Consider the following 27,579-nt stretch of genomic DNA (forward strand, 5'->3'; position numbering starts at 1 on the left):
CCTTATCCTGAACCACTTGTGAGGGGAGAAAATAATACTTTCGTATATAACGTATATCAAACTGATATAGATAACTTTGTTCTCATAAGCAATAGTTTAACTATTAAGTGGAGGCACTCAATAAATTATTTTGCTAAACCAGTTGTGATATAAACCAACTTATCAAGATGAACTATCTTGAATAAAAAAATCTAAAATATGCTCTAAATTAAATTATTGAGCAAGTTATCTGGCAAATACCATATTGCGGGTTAATAATAATTGTACATGTAACCATCTCATAGATGCATCTTATGTGGTATACATGGCAGGTGAATGGAACCATATTCACCTTTGATATTTCCAGCATTCATGGGATTCAATCCCAATTTTAGTTGGTCTATTAATTGATGAGAACAACAAAAGAGAATTCGTACAGAATTTTCTAGTTCTTTAATATTTACCCATGTGAATTCTCTTTTATTTTTGCACATCATACTTAAATTAACATGGCTACACCAATTATGCAAACTAAATAAATTATCAATATTGATAAACTTCATGTTTACACCATGACGTGTGCAATTATCAATAAACTCAAAGTTTATTATGATATGGATTTTTATATCAATAAACATCCACTTTAGTGTGGTATTCTTTTATTTGTGTAGTACAAATTAGAGAATAAAGCGGGTAGCTTTTCACATATATATTATCCCGCTACAAGTTGTAGTAATAAAAGATATTAAATCTTTCCGTTGTTTATAGTCTCAATATAATCAACCGCTTTCGCGTATGAAACTGAATAAGTTTCTTTGAGACTTACTACAACACAATACCTTATTAGTAATCAACGTGTTTCTCCAAAATAGTATAATTGACTCTTGCAGAGTTCTCAATTAATTTTGTAGTACCACATATTCATCAACATCCATATGGTGAATATCTCTTTTAAAGAGAAAGTTATACCATTATGGTTATGGTCAAAATTATATGCAAGAACTGTTTCTTGCATTACAGTTGTCTTTTAATAATCACAATGCCAAAATATTTTTGCGTACAATAAGTACGTGACCAATGACCATTTATGCCATAATAATGATATTATTTTCTTATTTCCTCTCAAACCTCCTTCTAGAGGTGAGTGTGGTATATTCCACTAGCACGCTCATATTCATCCAAAAATGAATATGTATTAATAAATCACATGTTGTCACATTCATATCATGAATGGACCATAATCATTTATATGTGCTTTACAAAATCTCATGTCAAATCGATGACAAACTTACTTTCACGGAGTGAAGGATCATTTTGAGAATCCTTATTATTCTCATTACCACAATGATGACGATTATAATTTCGTCTATTGCCACGTCCACAATCATTGATACCTTCACGGTAATAATTTTATATTTTTTCAAACTTATTATATATTGCTACCACATTCTCTTAAGGGAATGAGAATAAAGCAAATTCAATGGGACGGGTTTCCACTTCTTGTGCTCACGATCATACATGACTTTGATCATGGCAAGACATAGAAAATTTACCACTTCGAGTGGTTATAATTTCTTAATAACTCCATTAGAGTTATAGTCAAAACTTATTGTCTTTGCTTGTATTTAAAATCAAATTATAGAATAAAGGAGAAAAATACGGTAAAATACCTACCTTAAATCCAAAATTTAATCATGAAGGAAGTTCATGGAATAATTGATAATCATTATGCTCAATCCCAAAGCTTCTACTCAATTGGTTAGAGTCTCGTGCTCAATTGGTTAGAGTCTCGTGCTAATAACGTGTTATAAACAATAAAAGAAGAATAAGATAATTGCAGAGAAAAGTAGGGAGATAGAATTCTTATTGATTTGGGATCAATTATAATGAAATAGAACACCTCTATTTTATAAGGAAAATGTGACTTAGTCACCAAATAAAATCTCTAAATATCTATAAAATATAGACATTCACCTTAAATAGAATTCTATTTATAACGGTGGTTAGATTTTCACTTTTCTATTTCCCTTCCTTGTTTCCCCCTGACCCCAATGTAGTGAAATTTTTTTAAAATGAAAGTAGAACGAATCCCGAATCTACTTTATGTGAAAGAAATATTTTCTCAATTTCTCTAGTATACTGCTATATAAATACAAACCAACTTTCTCCCTTTTCCTCTGCATCGACCAACCCTCTCTAACACCAGAGCCAAAGGGAAAAGCAAAAAGGCAAACAACAATCTAATACCCATGGCTATGTCAGCTGCCACCTCCCAATCTTTCCTCCTCAACAACCCCACCACCCACCAGAACCACCAATCCCTCAAATCCACCACCCACCTCGCCACCTTCCCCACCACCCATGTCCACCCTACCACCACCTTCACCTCTACCTACAAATCTGTATCCATCACCTGCTCAGCCGCCGCCACCACAACCACCCCCCTCCAAACAGCCTCATCTTCCACCTCCTCAGATCGGGTCTTCAACTTTGCTGCGGGCCCCGCCACCCTCCCTGAAAACGTCCTCCAAAAAGCCCAAGCCGACCTCGTCAACTGGCGCGGCTGTGGCATGTCCGTCATGGAAATGAGCCACCGTGGCAAAGAATTCCTTTCCATTATCCAAAAAGCCGAATCAGATCTCAAAACCCTTCTTAATATCCCCGAAAACTACGCTGTTCTCTTCCTCCAAGGCGGCGCCACCACCCAATTCGCCGCCCTTCCCCTCAACCTCTGCTCACCGGACGACGCCGTTGATTACGTCGTGACTGGTTCGTGGGGTGACAAGGCATACAAAGAGGCAGTTAAATACTGCAAGCCTAACGTCATTTGGAGTGGCAAATCTGAAAAATACACCAAGATCCCAAATTTTGAATCTTTACAACAAACCCCAGGTGCCAAGTATTTGCATATATGCGCCAATGAAACTATTCACGGGGTTGAATTCAAGGATTATCCTAAACCCAGTAATGAAAATACCATTCTTGTTGCTGACATGTCATCCAATTTCTGCTCAAAGCCAGTTGATGTTAGCAAATTTGGTGTTATTTACGCTGGTGCCCAGAAAAATGTTGGTCCATCTGGGGTTACAATTGTAATTATAAGGAAAGATTTGATTGGAAATGCACAGGAAAGTACCCCTGTGATGTTGGATTACAAGATCCATGCTGAGAACAATTCATTGTATAATACACCCCCTTGTTATGGGATTTACATGTGTGGGCTTGTATTTGAAGATCTGTTGGCACAAGGTGGATTGGTGGAGGTTGAGAAGAAGAATAAGAAAAAGGCTGAGATTTTATACAATGCTATTGATTCAAGCAATGGATTTTTTAGGTGCCCAGTTGAGAAATCAGTGAGGTCATTGATGAATGTGCCATTTACATTGGCTAAACCAGAATTGGAGGCTGAATTTGTGAAGGCAGCAGCTACTGAGAAGATGGTGCAGCTGAAAGGGCATAGGTCTGTTGGAGGAATGAGGGCTTCAATATACAATGCTATGCCTTTGGCTGGTGTTGAAAAGTTGGTTGCTTTCATGAAGGATTTCCAAGCTAAGCATGCTTGATTAGTATCTTGTTGTGTTATATTGTCTTTTATGCTTTCATTATTTTCTTTTGGTGTCTCTATGTTCTGTTGGTTTATTTGGGTTTAAGAGTCAAAATGAATGATACTTCAGCATGTGTTGGTCTAGTTTGTTAGAAATATGGAAACTATTATTAGTACTAAAAGTTTAATGGAAAAAAAGATTTCTTTTGTTTTTTGTTTCATTGTTGAGCTGTTGGATCTTTCACTTTATGAGGAAAAATTGCAATATGATTGAATAAGTGAAGCTAAGATCTTTTCAAGATTTGCAGGCGTTGTTTTGTAGACTTGTAATGGCAAACTGTATGACGAGTTTATTCTGTTTAATATCGGACGTGCCATTTTATTTTTATTTTTTGGTTTTTCACCGGGCATACGGTGCTCATGTTGGAGCCCAACTAAATTCGGATTCGCGCTAGAAAGTCTCAATCCCACATTGGGGAGAGTCTATACTTAGGATTCGAACCCGAATCAAAAGTATGACGGAGTAATTAACATTCCACCACTTGTTGGTTGACGTGCCATTTTTTTAATTAATGTTACCGAATCATGAGAGATCCGCACACCTTAGATTCCCCGATTTTCAACTGTTGTTGACTTCTAAATTGTCGGTAGTGTAATTGTATCATTGATTGCTGCTTTGGGACCTGCTACCAACCTCTCCGTAGGTATAGTTATGATCTAAAATGAAGATTTACGCAAACTTTGGTTTAAGTGGAATTGCTGATGGGATGATTAGCCAAGAACCATGAATGGGATCTGAAAAAACATTTATCTGTACGTGAAATTTTTGAATAAACCAAGTCAAGAATATGAAATCACAAACAAAATGGCAAAGGATTACTGGAAATTTATGTGGGTTGAGTGTCCAAGAGATAGCAATTGTTCGTCATAAGAAAAATTCTAGGAAGTCAGCCGAGTTACATAGTTTTCCCGGCACACTAAAATGGTAAGTTTCTTTAAAAAGGTACCCCCAAGCAACAAAAAAAAGAATAAAAGAAACTCAGCTTTTCAAATTGAACTTTCATTAAGTTGTGTATTTGGAAGTTAAATATACTAATTCAAATTAGTAAAACTTATTTGGATAAAAATACTAAATCACGATGAACTACCTGTGAGCACGTGATTTTTGCCTCGCTTGAACTATTCCTATAAAATTCTTAAAAATTAGGATTTTTCTTTATTATTTGAATTTTAGGAAATTAATTGCATGATTTTGTTTGTTTGTATTTTTCTGTGCATATTTCAATTGATATAACTCATGAAAAAAAATACAAAAATAGCATACTTGCATTTAGGACCCAATTCTAGATTTTTTTAAGTTAATTAACATCATAAAAAATAAGGGAGAAATAACAAAAATAGTCATTTTACATTTTTGTTTAGCTTTCTTTTTAAATTAGGATTTAGTTTATTTTAGAAATATTAAGTAGTCTAATTTTGGAGTTAAATTAGGTTTTGTCAGTCTTAATTTTGCAAAGAAATAAATAAATAAATAAATAAACCAACAAAAGAAAAATGATTAATTGAAATGAAGGAAAAGAAGAAGCAGGCCAGCTTGTGTTTGGACTTTTGTCAAAATAAATCCCCAACCCAAAAAATTAGAGAAAACCCGGTCGATAACCCAGGCCCAAATCATAGCCAACCCGGTCCAGTCCCGTGATATTTCAAAACGGCGTCGTTTAGTTAAATTTCAATCTCAACCGTCGATGTTTATCAATCGGACGGTTGAGAAGTCCACCCTTTTGATATAAAAATGTCGGGTCACCCTACCCCCTCCCCCCCACCAAGCCGTCTCTCTTACCCCTCTAACTCAGAGACGCCCCCCGCCGGCTTCGCCCGAAACCGCCGCCGGAAATCGCCCCACGGCGGCGGCGATCACCCAAACCCGTCCAAATTAACACCCCTGAATCACCTTCCTCTCCTCTTTCCGAACCCCCAAACCCCGTCCCTCGAATCCTCACCAAACTCCTCGAATATCAAATCGAAAATCCGGCCAAAACCCTAACTCCTCCAAATCCAACCAAATTTACACCCTAGACTCACTTTGACCCTCTCTCTCCATATCTCAAACTACTTTCTTTTGAATCCAGACGAAACCACTCGAATCCTAGATTAGGGTTCAGGTTTAAAGTATGAAGAAATTTCGGCTTGGCTCAGATTTTCAAGTGGTGATTGACCCCAAAATAGGCTAACAACTCTGGTTAAGGATCCATTTTCGAAAGTCAGTCAAGTTTAAGGCCAAAATAAAAATCAGTAAGTCCTCTTCCTTTGTTTGTTTGATTTTTTTTCTTTATCTCGTTTAGCTTTGTTTATTTTTTCCTTTTTGTTTTGATAACTTCGAACATGATAATCCATCTTTAATCAATTACTCTTCATATATAACTGACTTAGGGTTTTAGGATTTTAATTTGATTTTGTTCCGTTTTACTGAGTTCTTTATTTTTGTTTTGATTCTGGTTGATCTTATTTGGTTTGAGCCTGAATTTTTATTGAGTTGACGATTGAAAGTATGATATTGTTCTTTAATTTTGTATTTGATTGTGATATTAGTTTTTACCTTAGTTTCAATTTAGTCTTAGGATTCATATTAATTAGAGATTAAATTTCAGTTAGATTGGTCAGTTCAATTTTAAGTTTTATTTGGTTATAGCTGATTAGTTGATATAGGATTGGTAATTTCAGAATCAATTCAAGGGTAGTTGGGGCAATTCAAAATAGGGAATCTTGCAAATAACTGAATTGAAAACCCCTAGAACATTCTAGATGGGGTTCCAATTAGAATTTTAGGAAATTAGTAATGTAACTTGAGACACAAGTCAGTCTTTTAAGGACTAACTAAGCAAAAACTAAAAATAAAAAGAGGGACTAAAGGTGTAAACTGAAAATCTGAGAGAGCCCTCAATTTCTGCCTATAAAAGGCAGTCTTTACTGCCTTGTTTCACAAGGTTTAGAATCTGAAAAATTCCCACAAATTTCTAGAAGTTTTGAACATCTGAAAATTTGAATTTCAAAATTCAAAAACCAAATCTGAAATCTTAGAGTTAGAAAGTTTATTTTAGATATTAGTTCTTCAAAAAACCCAAAAAGAAAATAACACAAAACTCCACAAAAAAAATACTATTCTATTGAAGTCTCTTAGATCAATTTCGAGTTTCAGCTCTTGCATTCGAGTTTCTAGCTTAGATTAAAGAGGAAAATGACTTGAAATTCCTTGTATTTGACTGCTGAAGTTTCAGAGTTTGCTTCTGGGTTTAATTTCAATTTTGTTTAGGTTCACTCAAGCTGCTTTGGTTGGTTTACTGATCCTGTTTGCGTTTAAAACCTTCCTGGGCTGTTTGATATCATTTCTGGGGCTTACAATCGACCACAAGCTGTAGATTCCTGTTATCGAACTGTTGTTGAACTTGCTGATTGTCATCTCTATTTTACTCGAATTCTAGGTACACATCCTGTAAACTTCCAAGTTTGTGGACATGAAATGAAGTGCCGATTGATTCTCTGTTGATTTTCCTATTATATTCTATGTGGTATCAGAATTTCAGTAAATTCTCGTTTGTAACTATAACTTGACTGTCCGGACTGTATAAAACTTTAAAAACTGATTCCATTTCCTTCTCATGATCGTATAAAATTGCATTGAGAAATGTTAGATTCGAATTAGTTTAGGTCTGATGTGTGATGTCATGTGTTAATTCGAAATCAAAAATTAAAAGTACTGTGTTGGTTCGAAACCAGAAATTAAAAAGTATTGTGTTGGAATTCTAGCTGATTAGTTTATTAGTCTATCAGGTTTTCATTGATTCCTATTTTATTATATGTGATGTTTTATCTCAGACGGGCTTCATCAATTCTTCTTTCCAAATGTTAAGTCGTGATTCCAGTTGAAATTGTAATTAAAGCCTGACATAGGTTTATACATTGAATCTGAAGTCAAGTTATTCGTCACTTATGCTTTGCTAGAACGAATTTGAATTTTAAAATGCCTATTGAACCAAATTTGTCTGCTTAGTTAACTTGAGCTATAGGATTTGAATGAATTGTAACTGGATTCTGCCCTTTTGTCACACTGGGCTCAAACGCAAGGCCCATATAGTTATAAATTCGTACACCAACACACCCTGGGCCTGGTTCCTTCAACAATAGGCCCAATCGTATAATCAGTATGAGATCGCGAGGCCTAAGAGAGTTAAGAGCTCAATTCATAGTTTGACAGGCCCACGACCTGGTAGACCTTCACCAAACCTTGTCGAATTTTATCATTTTGGAACTGGTTACGAGGCCTAAGAGAGTTAAGAGCTCAATTCATAGTTTGACATAATATCGAGTTTGGGCTTCTCAAGCTAGGTAGCACATTTGAATTAAGAGGTTTTCCTCTTGTTTACGCGTGGACTTGAGTTTGGGGGCCCGAATTCCTTAATTGATAGGTTACTGATAATGTTAACTAATTAATTAAGGCACTTTTTTAGAGACAATACTTAATAGAAAATTATAGTTCCTTTAGTTCGGCCTTAAAATAAAATAAGGTGCGCCACGCCAAACAAAAATTCATAAAGTGCGTGGCCCTCTCTAAATACTCATATTAAAATGCTTAGAACTCGGGACGTGCCATTTAGCGAATTTTTATGGCCTCCCGCAAAGTAAATAATACGCTAGTTGCTTTAGGTGCGTTCTTTAATAATCTTACCTTCCTAAATTCGGGTGTGCATTTCATGCGTCCCAAATCCAAATCCCAAAACGTTGAATAAAATGTGTCAAGGATCCGGGTGCATTTCATGTGACGCGATCCGAGAACGTATTTTAAACGACGTTCAATCTCCTAAAATTAATTAAAAGCGGTAAATAATTTTAAAATTGCACTATAGGATGACATGTATCAAAATCAGATTTTTGGCCAATTATAATAGTTTAAGCGATCGTGCTAGAACCACGGGATCCGGGGGTGCCTAACACCTTCCCTCAGGTCAACAGAATTCCTTATTCAGAATTTCTGGTTCGCAGACTCCATTCGGGAAGTCAAAATTTTCCTCGATTTGGGATTCAAGATAAATCGGTGACTTGGGACACCAAAAGCCAAACCTATCCCAAGTGGCGACTCTAAAACAAATAAATAATCCCATTTCGAATAATGTCACTTAAATCCGAAAAACTCCCTTATACATTATCCTTCGGGGTAGGTGTGTAAAAAAGGAGGTGTGACACTACCTTTCTAATTATTTTAGTTAAGTACTATTTTTAGAATTATTCTTGTTAATATTGTGTGTGAATTTACTACTATTATTTTTAGCTACACTGATTCAGTGATTTGCTTTAAAAATCTCATAACTCTATTGTTCGTCCTTAGAAAGTGTTAACAAAGCAAAGTGGATCTTCTTGATTTGGTGTTATTTGATTAAATTGGTGATTGTGAATCGCTCTTGTCGGAATTTGGGGGTTTTATTTTAAATTTGAGATCATTTCGAATTAAAATGCAATTTTGAAAAATACTTTGTTGAGCAACAAATTAAACCAATCAGGTAGATGAATAATTTAACAGATAACACAAACTCATGCCAATCTCTTAGAGTTTGGCGAACAAATGAACAAGTAAAAAATCATGATGAATAGAGTTTGTGAACAATCTAACAAATAGGCTGAATGATAACACAAAGTCATGCCAATATGGTAGAGTTAGGTGAATAATTGAACAATCACAAAGTCATGTTAATCAGGTAGAATTTGTTAATAATCAACAATATAGATAAAGTAAATATAACATAAAATCTACCAATCCGGTAGAGAAATCCATGACAAATAATAAGCGTGTAGAGGGCCGAGGTCATTTTCTAAATACATTAAAGACCAAGAATAACATTTAAAGACCAACCCCTTTATGGGGCCATTCCTGTCAATCATCCGTAGGACCCGTTTGGTCACTAAAAAATTACACTTTCTTCTGGAAATTTTTTTTCACTTTTTTCTGGAATTAGTATTTGGCCATGAAATTCCAATTCCAACTTGAAGTTGAATTCCGGAATTTTTCGGAGTTTGAAAACATCCAAAAGCTATTTTTCACAATTTTCAATCCAAATCACTCATAAAAATTCAAAAACGACTCCAGTTTATATTTATGGCCAAACACAATACCAATTTCCGAATACCATTTTCAACTTGATTTTTTTTATTTACTTTTTTTGGAATTTCACAATTTTTATGTCCAAACGCCCACTTAATCTCTCCTGTCTGGTGCTTTGGAATAGAACTAGTGAATCTTCCCTATTTTCCTTCTTTCGGGTGGAAAAATAGGGGAAAAGAAGATAAGTAAAGATTCACCCTTCAAGATGCAATCATTTTCCATGTCACCAACCCCAACTATGACTCAAGACACTGATGGAAGCTTTACAAGTGAAAACGTGCTATTGTTAATGCTTCATTGTTTAAGATCTAGTCTACGAGTCAAATACGTGGTTGTCAAGTATCCATCTTGCTTTGCATCTTCCTCCTTATTATAAATAATTTAAATGCTAGACCACAACTCAAGATATTTAACTGATACAATAAATATTGGCTGATCATTTTTTTTTTTTTTTTTTTTGCTGTTTTCCTCTGATTTTAACAAACGAGGTGTACAAGCAATCGTATAATTTTAATGGATTTAGAAGATGCATAGTCTAGCATATACATTTGTTTTGGCAATCAGCTAGAGAATCATAACAGTCATTGCACCAACACCAGAAAACCACCACACCAGCAACTGTTTTTATGCGCAGAGGCGCAGCATTAAAGCTTTTCCTAATTACAACTATGACTACCCCTCACACAGCGCTTAAATGTGTGATAAGCAATTGGCTCCATAGCGGTAATCAAATAACCTCTGGCAATCAGAAAGTAAATCTTTGATTTCATAATAACTCTTCCACTATTATTTCATGATTTTAACAAATGTAATCTTCCCTCTCTCTACACCCAAAAAGAAAAAATGGAAGAACGAAATACCACTGGTATACAACTCAAGTGAAGAACGACAAAGGATGCCCTATTCTTGCCTGTATCTCGTATTGCTTGTTTTCTGCTTTTCTTTTGCATCAGTTCTATACAACAAACATAATTTCTTTTCGCACAGCATTTCTTTGTTAATTACATAAGAACACAAAAATTTCCTCTATTGCAACTCTGCTTCCACGTCGGTCCAGGCTATCCAATCTACTTGAAGCTGGATTATACAACATATAGCACCTCCGCGACCATCTAATGGCTGTTAAGAGAATGAGAATCTAGAAAACAGTGAAGTCCCAGATCCTGAAGTATCTTTTGCAGGGCTGGCTTGAGCTTCTATAGAGGAGCGATATGCTTGTTGGCACTTCCGCATCTGCACGAGTAAACTCATGAGGTTTTCAGGTTATTACACTCCTATGGTTTTCTATGTTGCTCGGACTCTCCGAAGATGTTGCTGGGTTCGTGTTGGATTCTCCAAAAGCAGTGTATTTTTGGAGAATCCGACACGGATGCGGCAGTATTTTGGAGAGTCTGCGCAACATAGATGGTTTTACTAAGTGTTGGTGAACGAGTATTTAACAGAGTAAATATCAGCGTGAGACTGAAAACTGCAAAAGTTTCTGCTGCATATGCATTCCAAATTTATCTAAAATATACGCAAATGATAGCACATTTCGCAATTTCTACTCATTTTATAGAGCTATATTTTGCATTTCATAGACACATAAGATGATTATCTGAATAAGTTTTCTATATCTGCAGTTAAAATGCATACACTTGCCCATGTCATATGAGCTAAAAGGTACCAAGTCACAATAAGTCTCCATGTTCTTATGTTAACAGATATTCGTGAATATTATTGAGATATATTGACATAACCATCAGCAATAGTTTAGAAATGAAAGCAGTAGTTTACTACTACAATTGGGTAACTAGAATATCACCTCCTCAGGGCTGAACTGGAGAAGCATTGCAACCACAGGTAACAGAGCCTCCACTTCACCTGTGAAATATTTATCACAAACGAAGTAAATAATTACATATGGAAACATCTATTTCAACTGAAAAAAATCCTGCTTTTACAGGGAACAAATTTTAAACCTTTTCACTATAACAATGAAAAGTTACCTGTCTCGAGAAGTTTTAAAATGACATTCTTAAGATACGTCATATCTACCCCTTCCCTCTTCTGTGATCTATCCATGTTTCTTAGCTCTTCTTTCAACTTAGCTACCTGCACTCATAAAAGCAAACTTATATTGGAATCAAAATCATAAGAAGTCCAGGTAAAAAGACAGCAAAGAGGTTATCTAAGCCGACAAAAAAAAAAGATTCAGCTGCCTAAGCCCACTCAAACATTAAACCAATGGCCAAACAACTCAAGCAACCACTCCCCCAGCCAATCCACAAGAAAGAAGAGAATTAGTTATTGAGACGGAGTACACCAGTTAGAAGCAGAACATGATGTATATTGACAGATACAAGACTTCTATATTAGACATACCTGCTGGTTGTGGAGACGATTTTCACGCTCGAGTTCTTCTATCTCCTCCTGAATCAATACATCGGAGTCTAATGAGGGAACTATCCCTTAAGAATATTTGATGTTCTTGGAGAGAATAACTTACTTGAAGTGCGAGAATGTGACGTTGTGACTGAGAAAGCTCTTCTTCTCTTTGCGCTTGTTGCCTTGCCAAAACCTGAAAACCAAAGACGTTTAAATAAGCAATGGTATTGACTAGTGAGTCAGAAATGGAGTCTTTGAGTGCTAAAAACTAATGTTCAATAACTAAGATGACCAAAAAAAGTTCCATACACTCAAATTACAGATTGGAATGTTGTTATACTGTCTTCCAATGGCTTTACCAACTTGCACTGTAAATATGTCAAACAAACAGAAGCTGAACCTTTTACCTCTATTATGAATCCATCTTCTTTTTTGTCTAGTTTAACCATTCGGTACCCGAAACTCACTAACCTAGCTGATCCCGATTCGTGCTAGGTAGGCCCACTAAGGGGGGTAATATGCTCCCTACTGAAAGATTCTCCATTCCTAGGGCTTGAACCTAGACCTCTGGTTAAGAGTTGATGGATCGAAACACACCATACCCACTTCATTATAGCACCCTCAAGGCTAAGAAATTATTTGGCAGTCTATTAATACACAAAAACATAAATTTACAAGACTTTCACAGAACATTACCATATTGATGACTCAACTTGCACGTTGTAACTATGGAACGAAATTTCTTACATGTGGAGGGTTTGCAAGGAGTACCTCAACCCCCAGAGAATCTCTTCTTTATTAGGTGGAAAGAAGACGAAATTCTTTCTCCTCACGTATGTCACTAGACCTTTTGCATGTAATCAAATGATTCGGGAAATAGAAGTCAGTCCTACTCCTAAACATTCATACATAATCGAATGCCAATGCCTGTCCCCTGACATCCAACTATCGTCTTCAAAGAATTGCATAAAGCATGTCAGACCATGTTTGGATGGACTTAAAAACTGTTGCCACCCATACCATCTATATCTCACTCTTTTTTATTTCATTTTTCCCCTTTGCAGTAACTTGATGAAAATATTGCACAATAATGTAATTAGAAAATTGTCCATACTAGAATCTGTTGTTCAGCAGCTGAGGTAGTCGAATTTGCAGCATCCTGCTTGTCATAAACTGTACAATAATTTCCAAGAGCAGTATTAGTCACTGAAGCAACTATTTAAGAATTCTCTTTTAAACTGTAGAATGAACAAAAAGGTGCTGAAGATCTTATACCTGCATTGGAATTGCCATTGTGATCGGCCTGAGATTTGCAGAAGAAAGATAATGATGTTAACAGAATGCTTGAATACAAATGTTAACTGGGTGCATTGCTAAAGCAGATACATGAACGGCGCAGTATGAATAGATAATTGGAACTAATTCACACTTACAAAGGATTTGGACTGAAGTTTGTGGCGAAGGTTCTCGTTATCATCTAGAAGTCTAGAGATCTCATTGTCCTTCTCCTCAATCATCTTATCAGCAAGGTCACGAAAAGAATCAAGCTCTTCCTACAAGTTAAAGAACTCAGTATCACTAAAACTAAAAAGTGTTATGATCATAATATGATTTTAAATCATTACCTTCAGTTTTTTACAGCTTAGTTTGAGGTCCTCTAGTTCTTTTTGAACATTATCACTGGAGGTAACCGCACTCTCCGCTTTAAATGCATCACATCTCACTGCAAAATAGTATCTTGAATGATATATCTGTTTGGAAGCTAAATAAATGGCAATACATAAAGTAAAAGGTTGATAATCATATTAAATTAACATTACACCGCCATGTTTCTTCCACATTTTGAAGGTTTATTTCCCATGCTTCCTTCTCTTTTTGGTGGGCAGAAAAAGCAGAATTGAGCTTCATTTCCATGCTTCTGATCTGTTGCTCTGTAGCACGAAGAGCTTCATCTCTGGAAAGGATTTGACGGATAAGTGTGTTAATTCCTTAAGCAATAAAAAACTAAATCAACTCCGTAAAAGCTCACTGTACTTCAACAATTTAGATTCAAAACAATTGTGCCTGAAGGAGTGAATGAACTAAGAGTGAGTCAACGTGTGTGAGCTTAATATTCAACAAACAGAAGAAGATAACAAACTGCAACCAGATTTATTGAGATGCATACTGTGAATGTCTGAAAAAAGCACATCAAAAACAAAACCGCGCAAAATTTGTTTTCAGCTCAATCTGGACATTGAAACAAGTCATCAAACTCGGATTACCTGTCTGAAAGTTCCTTCTCATGATTAGCTAAAGTGTCCTTTAGATCTTCAAGGGCTTTATCCCTTTCAGAAGAGACTGACATTACCTCTTTCTCAGCCTCCTAAAAGAGCAAAGATTTTAATGTTTTAGGAACAATTAAACAACCTTAATGTTAAACTGTTAATCCAAAGCATTTCGCTTGTTAGATATTGTAACACCAGGAAGCATGTACCTTCAATGCTTCCTCGAGTGCTTTAAGTTGTTCATTGTCCCTAGCAGCAGCCAATTCAGCATCCTTTCGCTGAAGAAGTGCGTGAGCACGAGCCTTGTAAGACGAAAATTCACTTTGAATGCGATTGATCTGCAAGTTACCATAGAAGAGCAAATCATGATACATAAGGCAAAGAGCATTTGCGTCAACATTTGGTATCGCAGTAATAAATATTAGCCACTTTTCATGCAACAAACTCTCTCTAGTACCAAACTCCTACGGAGGGAATAGTTAAAGTCAATGACGAGTTATTCAACATCCTAAACTGATTCTAAAAAAGAGCTACTCAACATCCTAAACTCGCCTAATTCTATTGAGGGGTTTGGTTATGAACAAGTAATACTGAGATAATAATGTGGGAATTAAAGAATGACGAAACTATTTAATGCATATGCTTTTTTGGGTAGACTTTTGGTTAAAGAAAGCAGTAACTAATAACCAGCAGAAACAGAAAAGAGTAATAAGCATCAAACATCCATCAACTTGGAATATCTCCGACTAAGGCCCTATTTGCTTGTTGATGGAGCTCTGAATCTGATTCACTTTTTTTTTATCAGGCAAAGCTCTGAAGCTAAATCATCGAACGTCAGCCTATTGAGTGCATTTTTCTTCTTTCACAACCACTTATTAGCTATTAATAGGTCTAATAATTTGGATCTTGTACAAAGTCTTAAAATCATTAAGACCGTTCACTTAAAATTCCAGTGAATATATTACCACCCCCACCCATCACCATGCAACCACAACCACCAACCACCTCCACCTCCACCACCAGGCACCAGCCACCTCCACAACTGTCAACCATTATCACTAAATAACCAACCACCTCCACCATTGACCACCACTAGCCTCCACCGCACAACCACCAGTGCTGACCCCCCAAACCACCTACAAAACTAGTCACCACCACCGCCTCTACCACCAGTCTCCTCTGCACAATCACCACCACAAACCACTTTCACCACTACCAACCACCTCTACCACTAACTTCTATTGCACAACCATCACCTTCACTGTAACCATCAGCTCTGCCACCGCTGCACAACCACCATCTCCATCTCCTCCATACAACCACTAGCACCACCTTACAACTATTATAGCCGACCACCACCACCGCCAGTCACTGCCGCTAGTTTTTATAGCGTGATTCATTAAATAAACAATTTATATAACACCATGTTAATAAATATTTTCTAATATTTTGTAGATATAATATTTATAGCAATTTATTTGAATTCTATATATATATATATGAGTTTTTAAATAAAGATAATCAACATTCAATTGCTGGACAAAACAGTCCTAGTTATTCAGCATTCAGATCTTGATGCAACATCTTAAAATCCAGATGTCTATATAGATTTAGTCGTCCTAATCTTAATAAAAACAAGCCTAAACATTTGCGAGAGGACGAAAAATAATAGTTAGAATAAGAGATTAGAATTACCTCTTCTTTGGTCGCCATTAATTCAGCCTCTTTTGCGTTTAACATACGAGACTGAGCTGATAATTCTGATTCCAGCTGACCTACATTGAGGAAAACGAGTATAAGATCCAAATTCATCTCCTAAAACAAGGTAAATAACCAGAATACAGGGATGTACTTCTAAATTTGGCTACTTCAATCTCGGCGCGGATGCAGTTACTCTCAGCAATCTCCAGCTTTGTTCTGAGTGAATGGCAGGTGGTTTCCCAACTATCTTTTTCTTTCTCCTGAATGAATAAAAAACATTACAGTTGTAAAAAGATAAAATAAAAATAGTTTACACATCTTACCAGAGACGAGAGAAAATCATATAGAAAATGGTTATGCCAAATTACTTAGTTATTTGCTCCATTATATATATCACTTGACAAAAGCACAAATAATAATGGACATATGACCAAATTTGATCATGAAAGACTGCATCATGGGAGATCGAGAATTGACCCTTATGGGGACACGCATCAAATTGTTAAACAAAAAGGGGGGAATTCCCAGCACATATTTAACTCTGTTTCCGTACTGGCTCTCGAAGCAAGATATTATGACTGCTGAGGAGTAACTGCAACATTATTCTTTAGATGATCAGCAGTTTCATCCACCACCTTTTCCTCTACTCAACTAAAAAGGGACGGGTTGGGAAAGAAATTTTGGTAGGCAGAGAGTAACAAGTATAATTTAGACTCCCAACCATTAAGCTCATTATCAGGTGTGTGACTGCAATTGAAGTAGTAACTTCCTTTTAAGTTTAGCAATCTCAAAAGGGAGTGGAACTTTAGCAACTTCATTGTCTTGGAATAATGTAATGTTCGGATGACTGACATGAACCGAAAAACATTAATTAGGAATGACTTTTAAGGACAAATTGGCAAAAGGTGTCAGCTCATACGTGTTCACTTTTCAGATGAATAATGTCTCCTTTTAGAGTTTCAACAGCAGCTCTAAGTCTTGCTGCTTCGCCACTGGAAGCTGCATCCATCTCTGCAATCTTAGACTCCTTCTCCGCAATCAGAGCCTACAAGGAAAAACACACACTAAAACTCCGTATATCCAGAAGATACATAATAGACAGGATCCTGAGAATGCTATGGAACCAATTAATACATAATAGACAGGATCCTGAGAATGCTACGGAGCCAATAATCGGCTGAGCGAGAAATATAAACCTCATTAAATGTCATTTGTCAGATCGTTGATGCCTCATTAAATTACCAAAATATAGATGAGCAAGATGAAGTTGTTTTAAATCTCTTGTATTCCTTCCACCTCTTGTGTACAACTAGGAATAGAATTATTACCCGTAGGGATGAAATTGTTTCAGTTGCTTTGCTTCTTTCAGCCAATGCCTCAGTAATTTGGGCTTCCAGACTCTCTCTTTGCTGATATAAAAGAGGATTTTATTTAGGAAATAAACTACTCAGAACTAAATAAAGAAGCTAAAGCATGATAAACAGTATTACTGCCTTTGTACCTTCTGGTGCTTTGAAGAGAGGTCATCAAGTGAAGCTTGCCTCTTCTCATCTGCTGCCTGCAGCAATGCTCCCATCTCTTCTAATTTCTGCAAACCAAGATTCAGTAACATAAATGCTAAGAAATACAAAGATCCTCCAAGTTCAAGAGGTGTATCAGAGAGAGAACTTAAACATAGGCTACCTATACCATGATAAGGCCATGAACATTACAAATATCATGAATTTCAGAATTGAACAACTATTTTATTTCTAGCCTTTTCTATCCAATATGAGATTCCTGGTCCTCAAATTGACTTCTAATTTCTCCTTTAAAATACAATAGCATCCCTCTAGACCTTGATAGACTTATATTGAATCTTATCCATTTAAACTGGAAAGAACACGAGGCCATTTAAAAGACAGAATGTGTCTTTGCTTCTGGAATAAAACCCTGGACAACCATCTACAAATGAAGTCTGCAGAGATTTACACTGATTTGAATCTGAACCCAGCTAGGCAACTAGTAATCTATTAAAGATGACTAAATACAAAAGACAAGAAATCACATAACCTCAACACACATGAAGTTCAATTCGTAATAGTAGTGGAAAACCCCAAAAAATAACTCAAGTGGATTCTTCTTACTAGATATCTTGTTAAAACGAGAACAAATAATTAACATTGTCTCAATCTCAAAAGGATTAAATACATTTATCTGAAATGACACAAGGGGACAACAATAAAATCAGAAACTAATAATCTAAGAAAAACTCAAGAGTCTAGTCATGTTAGTTAAAGGCCAGCTTGAGGCGCGCTTAAGCCTTGAAAGCAGGTGGATAAGAGCTTGGCCGCTTATGCAAGCTTCAATGCACCATGGCCGTCGCCTCTAAAACCACGGGATCTATCTTGAAGTGAGTAACACTATATGATAGATAACGATGATAGAGTGATGTATTAATTAGTTAATAATATTATGGATGAATATTGAGTGATTAAGAACATGAAATTAAAATTTAGTACAGAAAACTAGCAAGTATCTGAATTAAACTTAAAATTGTATCTTGCATCTGGAATTGGAGATTTAGAACAGTTCTTAACTTGATTGACATGAGTTTTACTTCACAAATTTCAATTGTTTGCAGTTCCCAATCCACTACTTCATTGTTTACGGTTAACTTTTTTTTACGTTATACTTATTGATTTTTCGTCTTGCCTTTCTTCTCAAAACCAGCTTTCTCCGGCACCATGTACTTAAAGCCGCAGCTCATAATTGGCGGTCTTCGAGCTATTTCTCCTTTGACAATAGTATTTACAAATTTAAAAAAACTTTAAAGACGCCCTTTTGCCAGTGAAAATAAAGAAAAATAGTAAACTTACTAACAATTTTCTTATAAAAGAAACAAGGTAAGGACAGATCAGTTACAAATGCCACACTGCCAAACCAACTTGAGCTGTTGTTTTAATGAGTTCTGCCAGATCAACTTGTCTACTCACTAGTCTGAAAGCTTTCATATAATGCCTCAGACATCACTTAGGTTATCTGATTTCAGAATAGCTTTCTCGAACATGGAAATGACATAGCAAAGGGTAAAAATTCATAAGCCTCAAACAACACAAAAGTCTATAACAAGCAACCAGCTTTGGGTGTACAAACATTTAGCATTGAATCCAACCTTGATGCTAATAATCAGACTCTTTTCTTCTTATCCCTCCTCCGAGAGCCCACCTCAAACTGGAGCCTGGCCTTGTCCTATTTCTTTCAGTTTTACTAATAATATTTCTACATAGCCATTTACACGCACAATAAAAGTCAAAGGACTTTCTTGCACTACGCTTCAAGGAAGTTGAAACTTCCTGTGGTCAGATACAAAGACCAACGCTACATTTTCAAGACTAAGATTGGATCTTTCAATCCCGACCTTATGCTGAGGGAAGTGAAGATCTATGCCGAGCTAATAGGATAGTTGAGCTAATGAAGAGCCTGCCTTTGATGTAATGTAAGCAGAACTATTAATTCGAATTATCAAGAAAATTGCCCACTGTTCCTGCTCTAACAAGTAGATTGAAGGGCTAGATTTATTCTGCAGAACTGATACATAAAAATAGTGAGCATACAGTACAACAACAACAACGACGACGACGACCCGGTATAGTCCCACAAGTGGGGTACAGACCTTACCTCTACCCCGATGGGGTAGAGAGGCTGTTTCCGATAGACCCTCGGCTCAAGAAGATGAAAAGACAAAAAGAGAAAATATATCAGTACCATCATGGAAATAATAACAACATAAGAACCAGTGAATAGATGAAAGGCAGAAATAATGACCAGTAAATAATGCCCGGTACTATGAAAACGGAATAGTGTAAACACAGCACTGACCACTAGCAGTCTAAGACTAAATCCTATCAGCCTAGCCTCATACTGCAAGACTAAATATGCTCAACTACCTCCTAACCCACAACCTTAAAGGTCGACCTCCACAACTTCCTACCACGGAGATCTGAAGTCTCGCGATATCCCACCTGATCACCTCTTCCCAATACTTCTTAGGCCGCCCTCTACTTCTCCTCGTACCCACCAACGCCAACCGCTCGCACCTCCTTACCGGGGCATCCAAGCTCCTCCTCTGAACATGGCCGAACCATCTGAGTCTCGCTTCCCGCAACTTGTCATCAATAGGAGCCACGCCCACCTTCTCCTGAATATCTTCCTTCCTAATCTTATCCATCCTAGTGTGCCCGCACATCCATCTCAACATCCTCATTTCTGCTACTTTCATCTTCTGGATATGTGAGATCTTAACTGCCCAACACTCAGCCACATACAACATGGCCGGCCAAACCACCGCTTTATAAAACTTACCTTAGAGTAGCAGAGGCACTTTCTTGTCACACAGGACTCCAGATGCTAACCTCCATTTCATCCACCCCACCCCTATACGGTGTGTGACATCCTCGTCGATCTCCACACCCCCATGGATAACTGATCCAAGGTACTTTAAACTGCCTCTCTTAGAAATGACCTGCGATCCAAGCCTCACGTCCATGCCCTCTTCCCTCGGCTCGGCACTGAACTTACACTGAAGATATTTCGTCTTCGTCCTACTCAACTTGAAACCCTTTGACTCAAGGGCCTGTCTCCAAACCTCCAGCCTCTCGTTAACGCCACTCTGCGTCTCGTCATAGTGAGCATACAGTGACATCGGAAAAAGAATAAGGAGCATTTTATCTGTCTCCCTCCTTTATTTTAGACCAGTACAGTATCCAAAATGTCTTCGTCCTCTCCTTAATTCCAGGGCCCACTGCCTATCTCCCTTCCATTCCCCTCTCCCTTTTTTACCTGTGATGCAGAGGGGATAAAGATTCTTAACTTTTTTTTTTAGTTTACCAAACATGATAAGTAGATTAGCGATGGTTCAACCCAGTCCTATTTGGTTGTCCTATTTCTTCCTATTCCCTCGTCCGCCTTCATTTTCTTCCCTTCTGTCTCTTCTTTTTTTACTTTTTCATGGGTATGTGTTTGTCAGGTGTGAGCACCATGTGGCAGAGTATATTCCTGTTTCAACTTAGAGCTTCACCACCTACGTGCAAAAAATTGCATACAGGTGCCAAAAGGAACTAAGAAATGCTTAGAGTAAGATGGGTAAATACATAAGGTTGACCCAGGAAGCCATTAAGCAATTGACACCATTTCTGATTATAGGCATGTAACTTGACGCAAGATGTGAAAACTTTCTTACGGCTTCATACCTGTTCTTTTTCTAAAAGCGCCTGTTGTGATGCCTCCAGAGCAATTTCTTTTGGTGCCAAAGAACGGCGCAGCTCTTCAATGTTGTCTCTGAGCCTAAAAATCAACAATTATATAAAGTGAAAATAAGTAAGGATAGAAAGTACCTTAAGCTTAGAAAATCTCAAAGAAAGTTTCACATTCAGAACAGGAATACTGCAATTATTTGATATAACAAAATCGATAGAACATCAGGTACCAGTTGACATGAACTAGCTTTGCATCTAAACAAAATTGACAATTCCAGAGCCTGATGTAACTATTTAATGAAGACTTGGCTGGCATAAAAAAAAGAGAACATTGATTCTATAAATAAAACGAGCAATTTCTATGAGAAAAGATAAGACAGATTGAGAGAATGCAAGCTGAATAAGAGGGGAGGCAAACATATGTTCTTGATAAAAAGAAATTGACAAAATCAAGGCCTTCACATATTTTAACCAACTAAAGAACCATAAATGATCATCACTTGAAGTCAAAAGCATGAATGTCGCAGGAGACTGTTTTCATTCTGGTTAGGTGAGCATCCAGTATGTCCACGTGCATAACTTCGTAGTCAGAAATACTTGAAAAATTATTTGCTCAGTAAGTATATGGACACTGGAGGAGCTCAAAGGGTGATGTTGTAGCTCAATCAAGAAGTTGTTCGACCTTTGGAGCATCTTTTATTCTATTTTCGGTCTAAGTTGAGTCATGCCACAGACAATTAAAGAAGCCTATGTAAGCTGGTGTTATTGGAGAATTGATAATGCCATTAAAGGGATCTGGAAAATGATCGCAGCAACTATTTTTTGGTGTATCTGGATAGAGAGGAAACTCAGGTGTTTTAAGGTATCTCAACTCCAACATACTCCTTGAAAACCATCTGCTTGGTTATCTTGTTTAGCTGGAACTTTCTGACCCTTATAAATAGTACTGAAATTTTTTGGACTTCGTTAGCTCCCTGATCTTAACGTAGCTACTCATGTATTGGAGCTAAGTAGCTAACTACATCTCTTTTCTACCTACTGCATCTTCTTGATGCAATTTTAATGAAATCTTCTTACTTCATCAAAAAAAAAAACAAGAAGTTTTTCGACATGTAGCTCTGATGATATCTCTTTGTTCTTTTCCTTTTTCTTTTTCCTTTAAAGCTAATTTTTATTAAAATAATAAGCAGATAATCCATCAAAATCACTTTTAGATGAGCAGCGTCAACTAAGTTCATGAGGAGAACATACTTGTTGTTCGTACTTCGTAATTGTTGTCTCTCCGTATCCATTGCTTTCAGTGCCTCCTGAGCGTGTTGTCGATTGCGTTCCAGCTCTTGCTGCAATGCAGACAGTTGAGAAGCCGCACGCTCGGATTTCTCATTGACATCACGAAACTGGGCCTCAAGATCATCTTTTTCCTGAATAAACAGAACTTCGACAAAGAACAGTTAATTATTGTGATTCTTGCTTTAAAAATGGGGGGGGGGGGGNATCTTTACAATAAAGAAAATTGAAAACAACTAATGTACAACTTGACTAACTTGTCCACGGCTTTTTTTTAATTTCCAAGCCAATTGCATCTTTAGGAAGAGAAGAAAATAAGACTATATCATGACCACATTCGTGATTCCTCCACTTTATTCAAACAGTGCTTTCATGCTTATCTTAGTTGATTTAAAGTTCAGGTGAATTGAGCTCCACTTTTGGACTTGTTTTCATCAAGGACACACTTAATTTTTTCATCAGCAGCTGTTAAACTATTCCACAATGCTGTAATTCACTAATGTACAACTTGACTAACTTGTCCACGGCTTTTTTTTAATTTCCAAGCCAATTGCATCTTTAGGAAGAGAAGAAAATAAGACTATATCATGACCACATTCGTGATTCCTCCACTTTATTCAAACAGTGCTTTCATGCTTATCTTAGTTGATTTAAAGTTCAGGTGAATTGAGCTCCACTTTTGGACTTGTTTTCATCAAGGACACACTTAATTTTTTCATCAGCAGCTGTTAAACTATTCCACAATGCTGTAATTCACAAAGGGCAGATTCAAGTGAACTAGTCCAATTCTTTTGAATTAAGGGAAAGTCTACTGAGCATAAATAACTTACTATCAACACCAATCCAACAACTAAGCAGCCATCTCAACATCTATGGAAGAGTAGGCTATCTTCCTCTACAATGTAGTTTCACGTCGGAGTGTTTTTTTTTTTTTTTGGGTGGGGGATGGGATCAGGTAGTTTCACGTCGGAGTTATGGTCCATAGTGCCCCCTCTTCAATATATCATGGGTGACTCCTAGTGCAAAGGCAACGATAAGCTGAAGGGCAAGGAAGATGCATATAAAGAAGAAAAGAGTAGTAGAAATGCATGCCCCTTCGCATCTTTGGACGATTTGGAGGGAAAAAAGTTAGTAAAATTTGAAGGAGTTGATAACCAACTATCCATAATCAAAAGTCCTCTTCGGTTTCATTTGTGTTTTTGGTTTGTGAGAAAATACTGTTATCTATGGATGTTTGTTAGAATTCCGAAAGTGTTGTCCATGTAAAAAGCTTTAGTAAAGTTGACCAAGTTCTGATGAGATAATAAAGAAAGACATCGACTTATCAAATAAAAGAGGATGATTTCAAATTTTACCTTCTGCACCTCTTGAATGCGCTGCTTTGCTCGTTTGTGAAGTCTGTTGAACTTTGAGTCTAGCTCTGAGTACCTTTCGTCACGTTCTTTTATTTCCTGATCCATCTTATGTTGTACTATTCAAACAAACCATTTATCGACTTCAGAATAGCTTATCTGCTTTATCAATTGAAACTAAGAAAAGAAAACCAAAAGAATCTGCAACTACCAGTGAAAATACATCACTACACTTTTAGAACTTATCAAAGCTCAAGTTCTATATTTGATGTTGAGTTTAAGCAACTTGAAGATGAAAATAGAAGTCAAAGTAAATCACAACCTTCAGCAACTTTGGCAGACAGCTCTTGGACCTTTGTGTCTGCTTCTAAGTATAGAGTCTGAACATGCTTTAGTGCTTCCTCAGCCGCACCTCGTGTTTGTTTTTCCTCCAAAAGTTCCCTCTCCAAGGATTCTATCTTCTCATTAAGATCAACTGAGTTATCACTTGCCCCATTTCCATGCCCAACTGCTCTCACTTGTTGGCCAGATTCATCAGAATACAGGTTGATGTTTTGCCACCCCACAATCTGAGACTTCAGATATTCATTCTGGAAATTGAGTTCAACGAGCATTTGTACAAGATCATCATGGCTATCACCTGTATGTTGATAACCATCATAAATTCCGTTCTCCTTTACATGATTACTCTCAATATTGAAGTTATTGAACTGTTTCTCCGTTTTGCTATCATTTTCCGAGTGATTATCTGCAGCCCCACTATTAATATCTCCCTCCATCATTTCGGCTTTTGCCTCAAAGTAGGAGGGATTAAATTGTTTCACCATCAACTGCAATGAGTAACAATCACAAAACACAAAATAAATAATCCACAAATACCGCATCATGTAATTCAGCCTTGAAAGTAAAGAACCAAGATAAAGTAACACAAATATCAGCTCTGAAAACTCCTTACTATCAACAAAATTAAAAAAGCTTCTTTCAGCCAGCCAGCGCGCACCTCGACTATTCCACCAGTTACCTGCTAACTCCCACCAACACAGGTACCGAGTAACTCTGCCCACCAAAGCTTAAGCAGATGGGAAGAAAGCGCCTAGTGTTTTTTGTCTCCCTTGATTAAAGAAGCTCCTATTTGAATGTCAAACTCTGGAAAGTAAATAGAAGTGTCACAGTGAGATCCAACGGGCAAGCTAATTCTAGCTTCCACACTTCACAGACTATCTCCCTATCATCATCTCACATTGTTCGCACCAATGTAACCTTTTTTTTTTTTGTGCAAACACAGGAATTTGTCTCCTTCTCATTTTTCCAAAGAACGCTGGAAATTCAATAGAAGTTGAGCTTTAATAGCTGAATTCATATTTCTGTTGCTAAATTAAACATTTGCAGATTACAGTATCAACCAGATCGTACGCTTAACTAAATTGAACCAGCCTCAATTTTATCCACAAAGCTAAATTACCAAATGCATTGAGACAGAAAAAATGACTGACCTTTGAAGTAATATGGATGAAGGAGTGGGGAACTGCAGATCTGGTGAAATGTACAGAGCTGCAAAAAGAGAGAATTGATGGGTTTGAGAGTGATTATTATTAATATCCGTTTATGATTGAGTATCAATGGAGAAATCTCAATAGTCCGCAAAGGGCGTGAGAAGGCAGGGGGAAAACTCTGAAATCGCGTGGAGCTTGCAGTCTCACGCTTCCCAGACTACAGCTTCCCGCATACTATCTGCACTTCTGTTTTGTCAATCTCATTTTCTATTATTCTCTCGTTTTTAGTAGGATGAAAAATATTTTTTTGGCAAGTAGTTTTTGGTTGGTTGATGAAAAGTATTTTTCCAATAAATATTTATTAATGATCCACAATAATATCAAAAAATTGAATAATGTTTAGATGAAATTTTTGAATATAAAAAATTGATAAGAAGTGCTAATTGGAATAAGAAATACTCCCATATAACTGTAAATATAACAGTTGCTACACCAAAATATGAAAATCTTATCCAAGAATATAAAATTGTCAAATCGAACTGATCTCGTACAAAATTGCTTGGGGTCTTTTTGGAAAACCACTAGGTAATTGGAATTGGTGTAATTACTAGGATAGTAATTATACACCCTAGTAATTATACGGTATTGTAATTACAACGACATGTTTGTTTGTCATAATACAATTACAATGTAATTACAAGTATACTGTTTGGTTGCACAAGTGTAATTACATAGTTAGATTAAATTTCAAAAGTAAAGTTAATTATCAAAAATTAAAAGTTAGTTAACAAATATGTGCCTTAATAAATAATATTAAATTTGACATTTAAAATAGATATTGTTTCTTGAAAATATATTAATTACTAATTATATTATATTTTGTAACTAATATTAGAAAATACTTGATATATATTTTCAAAATTAATAATATTTTACATTAATCAATTATAAAAACTAAAAATATATATTTTGTAAGAACATCATGGACTCCATGCTTGATAAAATAATTAATATTTATAAATCCAATGCCATAACATTACTCAAATATTTTACAAAAAATAATCTATTAATTCTAACTGAAAAATTGATGGCATGCAATCTGAATTAATAAGTGAATACTACTAAACTAAATAAAACATAAGCGAAAATGTAACATAAATTAATTCAAAATTCAAAAAAAATTAACATAATACGTTATGTAAAATTATAATATAATGTAAAATAAGTTTCAACATAATTTAAGTAAATATATTTTAAAAAAAAACATAAATCTACAACCTCATTCAACAATGAGATTCTACTTTAATAACATCACTCATTATACGCTAAGTTTATTAACGATTCATTATTTCTAACATTAGGAGGAGTAGTTTCAAAACTTAGAATAATAGCACAATTATGCTACTACAACAACAATAACAACAAACCCAGTATAATCCCATAAATGGGTGGGAAAGTAGTATGTACACTGACCTTACCCTTACTTTGTGAAGGTAGAGAGGTTGTTCTGTTGTCCGCTACTGTGTTAAAACACAAAATCAAAAACTGTTAGAAGAATAAAAGAAACTGGAAAACAGTAAAGAATAAGAAATATTCCGAGTCCACAATTTGCTTGTGCGTCCTTAAGGAATTTTAACCCCCTCACACGTTGCCAAGGTAATGGATTAAATCCTCCCACGATGAAACGGAATAAACCTTCCTACAACAGTGGCAATACAAACTGCAGGATACCAACGAACTCAAAAAATGGAGCAAAATCACACTTACGAATTTGAGAGAGAGAGACTGCGAATTAGAATGTAGTATTTTCAGAAAGAAGGAAGTTCTGTAATATTTTTGGTGTGTTAAAAACGAAGCCATGCCTCAGAATTTATAGGCAATTATTGGAAGAGGTATGATGTTTGTTCTGGAAAAGGTGTATGTTCAGAAGTTTACGCGTCCTGCCGCGGTCCTACCGCGGTTACGCCAGGACCGCGGCCAAACTAGCCTTCTGAATCTGCAGCAGTGTTCTGGCGCGGTCCTACCGCGGTTACGCCAGGACCGCGGCCAGACTATCATTCTGAATCTTCAGCAGTGATCTGGCATTTAATTAATTATTAAATAATTAATTAAATAAATTTTGTCCAAAAATAATCTTATTGACCGATCATTTTCCAAATCCAAATCCAAAGCCGAAGCCGAGCCGAGCGAGCGAGCGACGA

The 27,579-nt window shown here is 36.4% G+C and overlaps 2 protein-coding genes across 5 annotated transcripts; one reads left to right on the forward strand and one right to left on the reverse strand.

The window, feature by feature from the left end:
• The first annotated feature begins 2,119 nt into the window (after positions 1–2,119).
• LOC109213539 (phosphoserine aminotransferase 2, chloroplastic-like) lies at positions 2,120–3,822 on the forward strand. The gene has a single exon (XM_019377352.1). The coding sequence runs from the start codon at positions 2,229–2,231 to the stop codon at positions 3,540–3,542; it is 1,314 nt and encodes a 437-aa protein (XP_019232897.1). The 5' UTR covers positions 2,120–2,228; the 3' UTR covers positions 3,543–3,822.
• Positions 3,823–10,411: 6,589 nt separating this feature from the next.
• Positions 10,412–25,631, reverse strand: LOC109213538 (protein GRIP). 4 transcript variants are annotated; one of them, XM_019377349.1, is made up of 23 exons: positions 25,379–25,631; positions 24,886–25,031; positions 24,208–24,715; positions 23,889–24,004; positions 22,498–22,667; positions 21,241–21,334; positions 17,511–17,597; positions 17,338–17,418; positions 16,929–17,054; positions 16,161–16,269; positions 16,004–16,083; positions 14,518–14,646; positions 14,306–14,406; positions 13,862–13,995; positions 13,667–13,764; positions 13,475–13,594; positions 13,317–13,344; positions 13,156–13,214; positions 12,163–12,234; positions 12,039–12,086; positions 11,663–11,768; positions 11,479–11,537; positions 10,412–10,907 (listed from the first exon to the last, which is right to left on the reverse strand). In XM_019377349.1, exons 3-23 carry the CDS (start codon positions 24,710–24,712, stop codon positions 10,797–10,799), a joined length of 2,433 nt encoding a protein of 810 aa, XP_019232894.1. In that variant the 5' UTR covers positions 24,713–24,715; positions 24,886–25,031; positions 25,379–25,631; the 3' UTR covers positions 10,412–10,796. The 4 variants fall into 4 exon arrangements, with proteins under 4 accessions (XP_019232894.1, XP_019232892.1, XP_019232893.1 ...); XM_019377347.1 differs by having other exon boundaries at positions 24,841–25,031; XM_019377348.1 differs by having other exon boundaries at positions 24,841–25,203.
• Between the last annotated feature and the right edge of the window lie 1,948 nt (positions 25,632–27,579).

This window comes from Nicotiana attenuata, unplaced genomic scaffold (genome assembly GCF_001879085.1).
Source record: "Nicotiana attenuata strain UT unplaced genomic scaffold, NIATTr2, whole genome shotgun sequence".
In the NCBI taxonomy this organism is placed as follows: domain Eukaryota; kingdom Viridiplantae; phylum Streptophyta; class Magnoliopsida; order Solanales; family Solanaceae; genus Nicotiana; species Nicotiana attenuata.